Consider the following 13,937-nt stretch of genomic DNA (forward strand, 5'->3'; position numbering starts at 1 on the left):
ATCATCCACAGATACCTATACTGTAGATAGGTCTTAGTCATCAGGTGTACTCCACTTCCTCGTTGCCTGCTTAGACTCTTGGCACTCTTAGGTGAGCAGACTTAGTCAGCCTGTGTTGCCCTAACACCTGCACAGGGTTATAGATACCATCGTGGTTGCCTCTTTTGAATCTCACCAGGTACGCATCTGCAGAGCTGACTGCTTGAAAAGCCCCATACATGTGCCATTGAATGTGTTCGCCCATTGTTTCCCCATTTCATCTTCAATCTCAACGTTCAATCTGAACCTGGCACAATGTTGGATACATGATGACAGATAGTGTGCGAACTTACTTGATTCCTGGCGCAATGCATGGTGTGTCACACATAGGGCAAACAAACACATTGCCAATCTTCTGAGTTGGAGTTTTCTTATTGCAGTCTTCATACAGACAACCCTTGTATAAGTAATCCTTGTAGTTCTTTACGAGTACCTTTGTGATAACCTTGAATGTCTTCTTTGACGTCAGCCCAAGCTTGGCATCTTGCGCCACTTTGATCATGATGGTCTCATTGGGTATCGTGATGTCACTTTTGGGAAACCCATCTGCTGAGAATGACCCAGTGATTGTTCGCCATTCCTTTGGGTCAGCGTCTTTGTACCTGGCGCAAGTTAGTCACACGAACTCCGCGTTGTTTCACAATGCGCACCATTCCATGAGCCTTTCGTACCCTGGATTCCCGTCTTGAAAAACGAACTGCGTGCATCCCTTCTGCGTCTTCAAGCAAGGCCTATCCAGCATGTCGACAACGACACTCTTGATTCCGATCACCTTGTTCTCAGCTTGTTTGAAGATGTTCTGGAACAGGTCAAACATGCAGAGCCTGATTGCAACCTTCGAGTTGTCCACCAGCCATACATCCCGGTGGCTTGTGTAGGTGACCTGCAAACCCTGCGCCATGTCAGTTACGTTGAGGCATGCTCTGGGCAACTCACTTGCTCCACACGCCCAGTTTTCGCAGGACCTCCTTTCATGACCCGACCAACGCAAACCACAACAGCAAGAACATCTGACAGGACTATCAGTACTCACCTTGCGCGATGTCTGCGCTTCTTACCAATGATCTCATACACCCGCAACCTCTCAATAGTGTTGAGGCATCGGAAGGTGAGAAAAATGCGTGGGATGCTAGGGTCATGGATCTGCTCTCGTTCAGTTCAGCGCCTCGTGCAACAACATGACGTACCTCCATGATCACAGCATGCTCCTCCAGGATGAGTTGGAACTTATGCGGGACCTGCCGGAATCCTTCTGCTGCCTCTTGAACATGTGTGCACTCAATTTGTATGTCTGTAATACACATAAGATTCTGCGTCAATTTAGCAACATGCCTCACCTTTCCCGGCTCCAGCGCACGTATGCGAAACGTCTGAGCACCGAATGCAATAATCAAAATTTCTGCCTGTGCTAGGTCAGTCTTACACCGGATGTCAAGAGAATTTTGCTCACCGTCAGATCAAGCAAGATCGCCAATACCCGTGACCTCTTCCATTTCCCGTCTGTCGCCTGTTTCTCCTCCTTGACTTCCCACACCCTCACGTCAATGGCAAACCTGTGCTGGGTCAGTAATCCATGTCTCACAAAAGCGCGTTATACTAACTCAGATAACCCAGTTTTTACATCAGTCACCCACTTACAATTTAGTCCATCTGCAGTGGAGAGCCTAGGCAGCCTCGTCAACCCAGGGACAGCAACCGGTGCCAAGGCAACGCTCATGCGTCATGCTGCTTCACGAGCCGCCGCTGACAGCACATCCCTGACGTCCAGCCATCTCTTGCTGGCTCTCACATGTTCTTGTTCAGGCGGGTGGTACTGGCCGGGTGCAGCTTGTGCCCAGTGGGCCTGACTACCGAGTGCTCCGTGGTTGACATCAGGTGTAACGTCCATGCTCGGCTTTTTCAACAATGTGCCAGCCGAGCCCATCTTGGCATAGTCTTGCACCACGATATAACTTGGGCCAGTAAGCATGCATGTGTATGCTGTTCACATACTTACTTACCTCTTGTTCGAACCCCGAGGTACCCATTGCCTGTATGTGGTCACTTTGATCACGTCGTACAGCTTCAAAGTTCCTACGTTCCAGGACAGACCTATTTTCAGTCCTGCTGTTGTCCTGAACGTCCAATCCCTGTCACTGAACTCCAATCTGCGCCAGTTAGCATGGTTCCACTGTTCGCACCATATGGACTTGCATCCAGTCTGCTGGCTCCTTTGCCCCGAGGCGTTCTGATGCAACGATCTGCAAAATTGTGCTGAAGTTCTCCGGGGAACCGAATACCATGGTCTGGGCTGCCCCCCCAGATAAGGGAGGCAAGACAACGTCTCTTGATTCAGGCATATCGGGCACCAGGTGGGAAAGTGTACCAGATCCTTCCTAAGACAATGAGTGACATGACAGTGAGCAGACAGTTGCGACATTTGTCTTGGCGCGTGTCTTCTGTCCACGCGTCTGCCTCCGCGCTTCCGGCCCAGGGGTGCGCGGAGCGGTTGTCTATTGTGAGCGTTCCTTACGTGATTCCATACTTACCTTTTTAGGTAAGATTGCATCCATGGACTGACACGTAGTAGGTGGCTGTAGGCCACCCTTTTCCTCTGTTTCTCTTTTGACCGACCGTACAGAGTACTAGTCTATCTTGAACTGTGCAACTACCGAACAAGGCTTGAGAGTCTACTCCGAGCGACTGCCTGACAAATAAACCATCTTCGCTTCTCAACCCGAAACCTGGATCGTCTGCCCATTGATCCATCCGGCCTCATCGCTCACCAGGAACAAGACCGCATTAGAGATATCCTTGGCGTATCCAGGTCTGCCAAGGGGCGACATACGCTTTATTAATGCGAGAATCTCCGCATCTGTCTTGTCCTTTCCACCAGGAATGTAGTCCCTTGCCGACTGCGCTGCCATGTCCGTCATCGTCCCCCCAGGCGCAACAGCGTTAATCGTCACTCCCAACGGACCGAAGTCGGCCTTCATATTCCGAACCATGACCTCCACAGCTCCTTTGCTGCTCGCATACACCGAATGCCTGGGGATGCTCATCTCCTTGCTGATCGAGCTTGTGAGAATCACCCTTCCCCCATTGTGCGTCACATGTCGGTATGCTTGCTGGGCGACGAAAAACTGCGCACGGATGTTGGTACCGAATGTCCGGTCGAAGTCGTCCTCGGTCGTCTTGTCCAAATCACTGAAATGCTCTACTCCAGCATTGGAAATGACGATGTCAATCTTGCCAAAATGTTTCTTTGCTTGTTCGAATAAGGCAGCGATATCGGACACGTTGCTGACATTGCCTTGCACCGCGATAGCGTCACCGCCGGCCTGCTTCACGGCATCAACGACCGCGGCTGCCGTCTCGGCTGAGGAGTGGTAGTTGATGACGACGTTGACGCCCTGCGCGCCCAGTGCGAGAGCGTATTCTTTCCCTATCCCGCGGCTCGAGCCAGTGATGAGGGCGACCTTGCCTTTCAGCTCGGGGTATGTAGCTGGCATAGTGAAGAATGGGGTGGAGCAGAGATAGGGATTGGATGAGTATAAACGCACCTTTCACGTCCAGGGCTTTATAGTAAGCTGACTCAAGTTCGCCCCGAATGTGTCATGTTTTTGCCCGGTTACCCGAAGGGTCTCACCATAGAGTAGGAGGACCTCATGGTGCGTGTCAGATGTGCACCGCTTTTCCCGATCACGGTAAGCATGAATGTTGTACTGTGGAGCGTTTGCTCGATTCCAGCTTCGAAGAGGAATATATTAGAGTTTTCATCCTACAGAGATCAGCGAGGACTCACCCACCTTTAGTTTTTCAGCGTGAAGCCGAACCGCCTGTCACATCAGCCTGCCCAGGAACATGCACCAACCTCTCTAGATCGAAGGTGTCGTAAGTGCGTCGCCCCATGAGTAAATTGCTGCTCCACAACGGAGCTGACGGAGGGCACGCCGCCTTCGCGCAAGAGGAGAGTCGTATGGCCGGGCAACTAGTGTGCAAGAAATAGAGCGCGGCGGTTGTGGGATAGCAAGGGTCTGGGTCTTCATGATGTCATGGATGGCTGATGGGAGTGGAGAAAATCAAACGATGTGTCGTCGTGGATCAACCTGCGGTGTTACTCGCGGGGAAGATGCATGGATGGATGACGTTATTCTGATTGATACCAGGGGATGGATACTCGTGCCGGATTACAAGTCTGAACAATCACTAACGACAAGGTGAGAGATAGGACCACAGTACGATGTCCGACCGAGTTAAAACGACTCGTCCACCTACGATATCAAAACGAATCGGTGTAAGATAACAGTCTTCTCCGCTCCGCCAGTTTAAAACGGCACGGAGGTGGTTTGATATGGGCCGTTCACCAGAACCGCTGCAGTGTGGGAGGATGGCTGCGCGGGCAGAAAGAGGCCAACATAGAAAACGATAGAGGATGGAATCCTTCACATAGAGAGACAGAACTTGGATGGATACGCTGACAGGGTACAATATCAGATATTGTCATTGCCAGTGGAGGACAGAGGAGTAAGGACAGGGGGATAGAGAGGTAGGATGTCGACTTGCACTCGGATTTTTCTAGCAAACTTTTTGCTCCCGCTTTTAGTCACGTGTCAAAAGAAATCATCCGCGTGCACAGTCAGCATGTCGGGCGCGTCCCTCTTCTGGCAGTGACAACCCGTCTGTCTCCCTCGCGGGACGATCATCTCTCTTCAATTCGACGCCTGACAACAATCCTCCGAAAAGAATATGTACAAACGTCCTGCTGCCCCGACTGCAACATCTTTACGCAAGCCATTTCGTACACCGTCCTCTGCTCTCCCCTCCGTCGGCGCATCCAAGCCAGCCCGCAAACGCAAACGCGTCTCATACAAAGAGTCTGCAGGCAGTGATTCAGACTCTGATGATGCACGCAAGCGCAAGAAACCGAAAGCGGTTAAGGGGAAGGAGAACGATCCGGTGTTTGACGAGGATGGGGAGATCATCGTGAGGAATATCAACCGACTTTATGCGACGTTCGAGCTTTCTGGGTCCCGAGTGCAAGTGCTCAGCAGAAGCTTCACCATCCCCAAACTATTCAATTCTCAGGGAGAGCTTGTGCCCACTATAGCTTCACGTGCTGCACTGGGGCTGCTCACGCCGAAGACGATCCCGCCTAGGCCCCTACACGACCCCATGTCTGATCATGCGATCGTCTTGTACGACCCGACGGTGGACGACCGGGAAACAGACGAAGAGCGGCGCGAGCGTTTAGCTGCTGAGGAGAAGGTGCGACAAGAGAAAGAGGCAGAGGAAAAGAGTAAGGAGGATGGGCTCTTGAATATTCATGGGAAGAGCTTGAGAGAAGTACTCGGGCTCAAGATGCCTGGAGAGGAGAAGAAGAAGGAAGACAAGGTTCCAGTTGTGATCGATCCTGTGCTGGGGAAGGTGTTGCGACCCCATCAGGTTGAAGGTGTCAAGGTGCGTATATATGAGCCTAAGTGGTGCACAGACTGATGCCCAGCAGTTTCTGTATAAATGTACCACTGGGGCCATCGTCGAAAACGCGTATGGCTGTATCATGGCCGACGAGATGGGTCTTGGAAAGACTCTCCAGTGCATTGCATTGATGCATACTTTACTCAAGCAATCGCCGCGGGCTCAAAAGCCGACAATAGATAAAGCGATTATAGCGTGCCCCTCGTCACTAGTCAAGAATTGGGGTAATGAATTAGGTGCGATCCTTTCCACCAACTGCATATTATTTAGGCTGATGTCATGGCCAGTCAAATGGCTCGGTAAAGATGGTGCCCCGGGAATTTTGTCCGTCGATAACAAGGGTACGAAGGCAGAGCTCATCGAGTCTGTCAAGCGCTGGGTTGCTGCAGGGGGTCGGAATGTCACTCAGCCCGTGATGATTGTTTCATATGAAACACTGCGGACGCTCTGTGCTGAGCTTATGAACTGCGAGATTGGCTTGTTGCTATGTGATGAAGGCCATCGTTTGAAGAATTCAGGTGCACTGTATGCGCCAACAGGAAGGAACCGCACTAACGTTTGCATAGATTCCTTAACATTCCAAGCATTGAACGGTCTTAAAGTACAACGTCGTGTGATCCTCTCCGGGACTCCCATCCAAAATGATTTATCCGAGTACTTCTCCCTGCTCAACTTTGCGAACCCCGACTACCTCGGCTCCAGGATGGAGTTTCGGAAGAACTTCGAGCTTGCGATCCTACGCGGACGGGATGCCGATGCGACAGACAAGGAGAAGGAGAACAGCGAGGCAAAGCTCAAGGAGCTCGCTGAACGCGTTAGTAAGTTTATCATTCGCAGGACCAATGACCTATTGTCCAAATACCGTGAGTCCATCCAGCCCCTTTTCATGGCGTTGATCTGAATCTTGGAATCAGTTCCTGTCAAATACGAGCACGTCGTCTTCTGCACACTTTCGCCTCTCCAACTCGCACTCTATCGACACTTCATCAAGTCTCCTGAAACGCAAAGATTGCTCCGCGGCCAAGGCTCCCAACCACTCAAAGCCATCAACTTGCTAAAGAAATTATGCAACCATCCCGAGCTGCTTAATCTGCCTGAAGACTTGCCGGGTTGCGACTCGGTTCTCCCTCCTGAATATGGGAACTCGCTGTACGGTGGGCCGAAGGTGAGCAGGGCAGAGAGAGGTGCGCGGGATCGTGGTATGGGGGAAGACGTGAGATGTGAATGGGGCGGAAAGTTCTTGGTCCTTGAGAGGTATGTAAGCCACCGAGGGTGCTGGTTCCCCCTAACAAACCTCAGATTCCTAGATCGAATCAAACGCGAAACGAACGACAAGATCGTCCTTATCAGTAACTATACCCAAACACTCGATCTCTTCGAAAAGATGTGCCGATCCAAGCGCTACGGTTTTTTTCGTCTTGATGGCACGATGTCAGTTGTGAAACGGCAGAAATTAGTCGACCAGTTCAATGATCCAGAGGGGAAAGAGTTTGTATTTTTGCTCAGTTCAAAAGCTGGAGGATGTGGTATCAATTTGATTGGAGCCAACAGACTGATCTTGTTTGACCCTGGTCAGTTTCTTTTCTTTGACTCGGAAAAAGACGCTGACTGCTGTGCCAGACTGGAATCCAGCTGCTGATCAGCAAGCGCTCGCGCGTGTTTGGCGTGATGGACAGAAGAAAGAATGTTTCGTCTACCGATTCATTTCCACCGGTACGATTGAAGAGAAGATCTTCCAGCGCCAGGCGCAGAAACAGGCTCTCTCATCCTGTGTTGTCGACGAAAAGGAAGACGCAGAGAGGCATTTCAGCGCTGACGACCTTCGCAAGCTATTCCTGTTCAAGGACAATACGCATTGTGAGACGCATGATACATTCAAATGCAAGAGGTGCAAGGAAGGCAAGCAATTCATCAAGGCACCTGCACTTTTGTATGGTGATGCCAGCACGTGGGTAACATATTCCATGCTTTGGCGTTGGCTCATAATGTTTCTAGTTGGAATCACTATCAGAACGCGGAACTGACGAAATTGCATGATGACTTGCTGAGAGCCGAGTGTGGTGAACCGCAGGTATCCACTGTATTCCAATACATTAGTCACTAGACGGACTTTGTATTATTATACAACATACATTGCATCAATCATTTGTTTGAATGTCATGATGTGCCTGACGTCGTTGCCAGAGGCGTCTCGCTCTTCGATTGGCCAGCGTCTGTGTTCTCCTTCCCGTCCGCCTTTCCTCCCCCTCTTCGTCGTCTCCTACTCTTCTTTTGCTCTCCCTCCGCTCCCTTTTTGTCGTCGATCAGTTTCAGTGGCGGCACGTACACTGGCCGTTCCCCCTCCCTAATCCAGAGGTTTGCCCAAGGTCGTGTCTCCAGCTCCTTCAACTTATTCGCTGAAGGTAGAGGCTGTTTTCCTGGTCTTGAAATGCGGGGAATCTCTGGCTGCTTGGGCTCTTCTGGCTGCTTAGTCTCCTGGGGAGCTCTTGCAACAGTCTTCATGGTGACAATTGTTGGACCTTTCCTCCCTTTTCCCAGCGTGATGACCTTGCGGTCTGCTGGTGGTGCTTGGGGAACGGGCGCAGGTCGGCCAGTAAGAGTAGGGAACGCACCCCCCCCGCTCTCCACCAACAACCGCTGTCTCTCATCCTCCTCTCGCCTCTGACGCTCCCGCTCCTCCCCATCTAGCACAGCAGACATATCCTCGTCGAGTCGCACCAGCAGAGCTTGCCGCTGCCCTTGTGTGATCAGGGATTCCCCACAACTCGGGCACAGGCTCGAGGGCGGTTGCAGCTCGCACATGATCATTCCGCAGTGAAAGCAAATCGGCACGTAGGGGGAGAGGTTGTGAGTTTGGGCGAGACAGAAGCAAGGATTTTCTGTCGTGCCTGGTGAGCGAGCGTCAAGCGCTTGTAGGGATTCGATGAGACTGAGAAGACCCTTGACTTCGGGGGATGGTGCAGACGCTTTGGGAGTCGAGGAGCCAGAAGGGGGATTGCTCTGCCTGCCATGCTGTGATGATGGGCGAGGTCGCGTCAGCAGATCAGAAGTAAGCGATCCTGCTGGTACTCTCTGTGTCGTCGTCGTTCTCGAGCCAGAGCTTGCCTGGGGTGGTTGGGGCGTCGTAGCCCTCGAAGGCTCACGTGAAGACGCCCTACTGCCTCCTTTCTTATTGCGAGAGCCGGAAGGGACCCAGGCGGTCTCCTCAGAGCGGTCTTTACGATATACAGTGCCGGAAAGGCCAAAAGGTTGCAATTTGTCAGTCATTTGTCGGTTTGGGGAGTCGATGAGGTAGTGCGGAGCTGGTAGTTCCGATAGCAACAAGGGCAGTAACGCGCGTCCCTTCCGACACTGCTCTTTACCACCAACACTCGTGAGACCTGTATATGCTCAACTTAGTGTCCGACACTTTTACTCAGAGCAACATAGAACCTAATCACCAAGTCTACATATTATTCTTTTTGGCCTTCTAGGTTAGTGCCCTCTGTGCATCAGTTAGAATCATTCTGAGTTCGTCCTAATTCCTGATGGCCATTGATTGACCTTCTTGAGATCGAGTCCGCCCCTCTCCCTAATCCCCCTCAATCGCGTGCTATCATGCCAATTTCCGGTGCCAGTGGTCGTTACTGTTCTGATCATTCGAACCTTCCACCTATATCGCACCCCATCTGGGAAATTCCTGAGCTGCTGTCTGTGGTCTACGGATACCTGGATCTTAATGATGCTGTTGCTCTCTCTCTCACCAGCAAGAAGAAATTTGAAGTTGGGCTGCGCCGAATCTGGAGAACTGTTGGCCCCCGTATGGTCTGCCACCTTTGCAGTGTTTTCTTCGGTCCTATAATATCGATGGTATGTTCCTTATGTTCCAATGTGCCACGAGCAAACCTGAGCCGTTCTTCATTGCGCAGAAGTTTTGCAACCGGAGCTGGGAAAGATTCCAATTATATTCCTTCCACATTCGTACCCTGTTGCTCACTCGTGACCTGGTCAAACAGGCTAGTCAAACCACCACGCTCGCTTGTTTTGGTGCCATTATGGACTATGAGCAACGGAATTTGACGATCGCATTTCCCAGCTTACGGCAGCTCGCATTCGACGTCAAAGGCGACCGAATGTTGAAGATCCTCCCCGATTTGTTGTCCGAGAAACTGCAGATCCTCGATATTTCGTTTTTCTCCTACCATGATCGCAGCCAGCAAGTCAAGTTTTTCCCTTCGCTTGACCAACTGTTGGAATTCCCTTCCATTCTTGGAGCGAAGTGCCCCAATATCACGGAACTGGTGGTTCGAAATATGCCCGATGAGTTTCCGAAGCAGGCGCGACTTTTGAAAGGGCTAATGCTTGCTACGCCGAAGGTCAAGGCCTTGCACCTGCTCCCACCGTGGTCTTCGAGTGGTCTTTATCCTGGTGTCTTTACGACCTCATCAGCTGTCCATGTAGGACTGGAAGCACTCTCCGTGGTCTTCTGCGACAACTCCTCAGAGGCGATAGCACAACTGCGTGCCCAGCCAAGAGCTTCCTTCCCCTGTTTGCGCAGCCTATGCATCCGCTCCCTTGGGAGAACCGCCGTCGTCACTGCGCTCTCGGCCTGCGCAATGTCACCCCTCCAAAATCTTCGTGTGGAGATTGGCGAGTATTCCTATAGTCATCGTCCTTACAACCGGGGCTCGTTCGACATGAAGAACGACGTGGATGGGTCCTTCCAAAGTCGGTTATTGGAGGTTACCACGGCTATCTGCTCCCTTTCTAGCATACACCTGGATGAACTTTCTCTGGAAGTCCACCACCCACGCTTAGGTGCTACTGCCCGCATTTCGAAATTGTCCAACGTCGTCTCCTTCGGCGACAACATGAAACCTCTTCTTCAACACTTCCACCATATCTCAAAATTTTGCCTGACCCTACACTTCCGAGCTACCTTCGCAGAAGGGCTACTGTTGGATATCAGAGACGAAGACTTCAGTTTGGTTCCGAGGGCATAGCCAAAGTTGCGACATCTTGAAGTGACATGGTGGCCGCGGGCCGAGGCTCCGTCCAGGGGCGTATTGTTGCCTGAGAGGCTAATGTTTGGCGACACCCTTACCCATATAGCAGCGTGTAAACAACTCGAGACGCTCCATCTGTCCTATCTTAACACCACTGAACCTATCAGGAATCCATGGCCGGTACCATCCCATGCTCTTCGGGCGTTGCGAGTGGACATGCGGCATTCTGGGAACAGGACGCAGATAACCGAGTTCCTCGCTACCGTATTTCCTAGAGCCGTTGTCTCTTGTTGAACCGCCGGGGAAACTGAGGAGCGGGGGCTAGCAACCTGACGGGGCCTGTTAGGTCGATTGGAAGGCCCTCCGCGATGCCCAATCGCAGGTCCGTTGTTCTAGGCTGGTGCCGATAACCGACTCCTGCGACATGTCGACTGTTGCTCAACTGTTTCAGGCCTCGAGAAATCGTTTTTTCTCCTGCCCTTATTCAACAGAATGTACATTCTGTTGTTCATGTCTATGGTCGTTGAAAACATTTAAGGTAACATACTTATTATATTTACTTCACTAGTACAAAGCTCTCGGTCAACCGAAGCCCCATTCGCGCATTTGTCTACATATAATAGGCCTCCTTTTTCCTGAATGCATCAGAGTGCGACAAGCATGTGCACCAATTTCCATCATTAATGTGCGTGAACCGCAAAGCATGCACTATGTTACGGAACCTAATCACATCATGAGTCGACCACGGATACGTAAGGGGACAGGCGCGCGGCGACAATGAACGACTACACTACAACGACTAGTTTCATATAACAACGCTTCCCACGAAGAATCGTGATTGATATGCGGCAAATGGCCTTCAGGTGTAGACTTTCAGGAAGTGCTTTCATGTCTTGGTCCTCAATGTCGGTGAAAGAGGTAGAAGGCCAGACCCGGGAATGATGGTTTGTGACCATCACTGTAGTAATACATCAAGACGCGAGGAGGTAATGGACGCAAATCTTTTCTTCTCCACCTCCCGACTTTTTCATGCCACCCAAGAAGAGGACTAGGATTACGAAGTCAACGGAGTCGATCCCATCTCTCGCTACGATGCACCGATTCTGGGAGATCGAAGAACTCATATCGCTGGTATATGAGGAACTGGACATGTGCGATAGAGACGACTCCTCGGCAGACATGTTGTCCTTGGTGCTCACGAGAAAGAAGAACTTTGCCAGTGGGCTTGCTCACATTTGGAGGAGGCCGGCTCTTCCACAGCTCGTCCGTCTCTGTCACCACCTGGTCGATGCGGCTACGTCACCTGTAAGGAATGTATATATCTGGTGACTCATCGCCTCTGAAATTTCATGTACAGATTCTCGCCAAAGGTGGATGGGACAGGCTCCTCTTGTACTCTCGACACATCCGGATCTTGAATACCTCTCGCACCCTCGCACGTCATAGGGGCGTGACATATTATCACTTTCATGACGTACTCATCCAAGCCGGCCAGCGTCATGTCGACCTGTTTCCAATGCTGCAGCAACTGACATTCGACGTGGACAGCGAGATCTCATTCGCTACACTCTCGGCGGCATTGCGGATCACATTGCGCACCCTCTGCGTCCAGTTCTATCCAGCCCCATCTATGGCTTCTGTCTGGGACGAGGGATTTATGTTACTATGTTCCGGTCTGAAATATAAGTGTCCGAGGCTGGTGCGGCTCGAGGTCCCGATACTCCCTCCTCATGCTGACGCAGTACTTTTGCGAACACTGGTGGAGGCGACTTCGAATGTACGGTGCTTCAGCTTAGGGTCAAGACACAGCGCGATCATGATAAAACCAATGCAGATTCTGGAGATATCGACTATGTACCCTGCACTGGAGGACCTATCCGTGTGGTCAGTGCCTGCCTCTGGCGACAAACAACAGGAACCATGTACGCTTCCCGTCATGTCGTTCCCCTGTTTGCGACGCGTGGCCATCGGGTTGTCAGAGAAGACAGCAGCGTTGGTCGCGTTGCGTGCGTGCACCTCATCCCTCCAGGAAGTCATAATCAACATCGACTGCAGCTGTCACCCACGGTTCAGAGGGACACACGGATCTCTTGCTAGCCAACCTCCCCCTGTGCCCAACACCTTCTCCCAAGTACTATCGGAGATCGTCCGCGCCATCAGTGCCCTTCCCTGCCCTGACCTCTTGTCTCTCACGATAACCTTTTCCCACCCTGAGGTGAACTTGGTTCTTCAACCACTCGAGCCCGTCCCTTACTGTATATTTCACCCACTCACTCGATTCTCCAAACTGCAAACCTTCAAACTGTCCCTGAACCTCGGCCCAACAGCGGACAATCGCTCCCTGGATATCACGGATGAGGACATGGTCCTGCTCGCCGCTGCCTGGCCGGAGCTGCGACATCTCGGGGTGACCTGGGTTCAGGGTAGCCATGAAGGGTCTGGAATCCTGAATCCAAACCGGCTCACGTTCGGGGGTACACTGGCGCCCCTGGCCCAAGGCTGCCCCAAGCTGGAAACGATCCACATATCTTTCCTCAACGCTATGCCGCCTATCCCGATTCCCTACCCTCGTCCGTGCGCGAACCTGAAGGAGATTAGGGTGGACAAAGGCCGGCTATGGGACGTGCTGGAGAAAGGTCGATTCTTGCTAGCTGTATGGCCGAACGCCGATTTTGGCTGGGAACCGGACGAGGGGGATCTGGAAGTGTGGAAACCATTGGGGAAGATGTTAGAGAGACTGCGGAATGGTGGGAGGTTGACAAGAGCTGTGATGAGGGTCGAGTTTCCTCGGACGCTGTACATCCATTGAAGTGGAGTAGAGGTGACGTAGGAGAGCTTAGGTGGATGCTGTTCGGAGAACGGTACGGGGAAATCTAGCACTATAGGTATAATACCGAATTGCCGCATTCTTGTCTCTAGGTCGTACTACCTTTTTTAATCCTCTTTGATAATGTTCATATGTATATGCACATCTCAATAACCTGATCCAGAGTGCAGAAATTGTCGTGATACACACCTGGAGTTAGCGTGCATCTCCTCATACGAAGACCCAAGCTACCGCAATAAGCATTCCTTTCCTCGTATCTCGATGCTGAGGAGGTGATCCTGCTGAAATACTTGCAAACCGCCGTCCGACTCGGAACCCATCAGAATCGCACCAGTCGAAGTTATCGGGGATCAGAGCCGAGGCAGTTGATTCTTCCCTGTCATAGGGAGCCGTTTAGATGTAGGACGAGATCCTGTCTGGCTTCGTGAAGAGCCTTTTTCTGATCAAGGGTGAACGAGTTCATCGGGAGGACAAATGAATGATACCCCGCATGATCAGTACCCGTTGATCAACGTTCATCCTCATAGGCGAAACCCGCCGCCGACTGTGACTCTGCCTGTCAAAAGTGTGACCTCTGATAGGCCGGATAGGCTGGTTGAAACTTCGAGCGATATGACAACATATTTCAT

General features: G+C 51.6%; 6 protein-coding genes across 6 annotated transcripts; 3 read left to right on the top strand and 3 right to left on the bottom strand.

Moving 5' to 3' along the window:
- Positions 1-328: 328 nt before the first annotated feature.
- Positions 329-2,321, bottom strand: DACRYDRAFT_105585 (uncharacterized protein; the record flags this gene model as incomplete). Its single annotated transcript, XM_040768113.1, has 10 exons — positions 329-641; positions 690-931; positions 976-1,049; positions 1,098-1,182; positions 1,227-1,330; positions 1,397-1,442; positions 1,490-1,592; positions 1,788-1,991; positions 2,040-2,179; positions 2,220-2,321. The coding sequence occupies 10 exons, from the start codon at positions 2,319-2,321 to the stop codon at positions 329-331; spliced, it is 1,413 nt and encodes a 470-aa protein (XP_040630317.1).
- A 429-nt stretch (positions 2,322-2,750) lies between these two features.
- DACRYDRAFT_49842 (hydroxysteroid dehydrogenase) lies at positions 2,751-3,530 on the bottom strand (the record flags this gene model as incomplete). The annotated part of the gene is made up of 1 exon (XM_040774943.1): positions 2,751-3,530. One exon carries the CDS (start codon positions 3,528-3,530, stop codon positions 2,751-2,753), a length of 780 nt encoding a protein of 259 aa, XP_040630318.1.
- A 1,237-nt stretch (positions 3,531-4,767) lies between these two features.
- On the top strand, positions 4,768-7,600 carry DACRYDRAFT_114833 (DNA repair protein SNF2 family; the record flags this gene model as incomplete). Its single annotated transcript, XM_040769886.1, has 8 exons — positions 4,768-5,478; positions 5,525-5,732; positions 5,784-6,014; positions 6,063-6,359; positions 6,411-6,750; positions 6,796-7,067; positions 7,117-7,444; positions 7,492-7,600. 8 exons carry the CDS (start codon positions 4,768-4,770, stop codon positions 7,598-7,600), a joined length of 2,496 nt encoding a protein of 831 aa, XP_040630319.1.
- A 485-nt stretch (positions 7,601-8,085) lies between these two features.
- On the bottom strand, positions 8,086-8,367 carry DACRYDRAFT_37039 (uncharacterized protein; the record flags this gene model as incomplete). The annotated part of the gene is made up of 1 exon (XM_040774421.1): positions 8,086-8,367. A coding segment is annotated over one exon (282 nt), but the record flags the coding sequence as incomplete, so codon positions are not given.
- A 989-nt stretch (positions 8,368-9,356) lies between these two features.
- DACRYDRAFT_105589 (uncharacterized protein) lies at positions 9,357-10,478 on the top strand (the record flags this gene model as incomplete). The annotated part of the gene is made up of 1 exon (XM_040768114.1): positions 9,357-10,478. One exon carries the CDS (start codon positions 9,357-9,359, stop codon positions 10,476-10,478), a length of 1,122 nt encoding a protein of 373 aa, XP_040630321.1.
- Positions 10,479-11,510: 1,032 nt separating this feature from the next.
- DACRYDRAFT_14568 (uncharacterized protein) lies at positions 11,511-13,290 on the top strand (the record flags this gene model as incomplete). Its single annotated transcript, XM_040771044.1, has 2 exons — positions 11,511-11,786; positions 11,839-13,290. 2 exons carry the CDS (start codon positions 11,511-11,513, stop codon positions 13,288-13,290), a joined length of 1,728 nt encoding a protein of 575 aa, XP_040630322.1.
- Positions 13,291-13,937: the final 647 nt, after the last annotated feature.

This window comes from Dacryopinax primogenitus, assembly GCF_000292625.1.
Source record: "Dacryopinax primogenitus strain DJM-731 SS1 chromosome Unknown DACRYscaffold_5, whole genome shotgun sequence".
Lineage (NCBI taxonomy): Eukaryota > Fungi > Basidiomycota > Dacrymycetes > Dacrymycetales > Dacrymycetaceae > Dacryopinax > Dacryopinax primogenitus.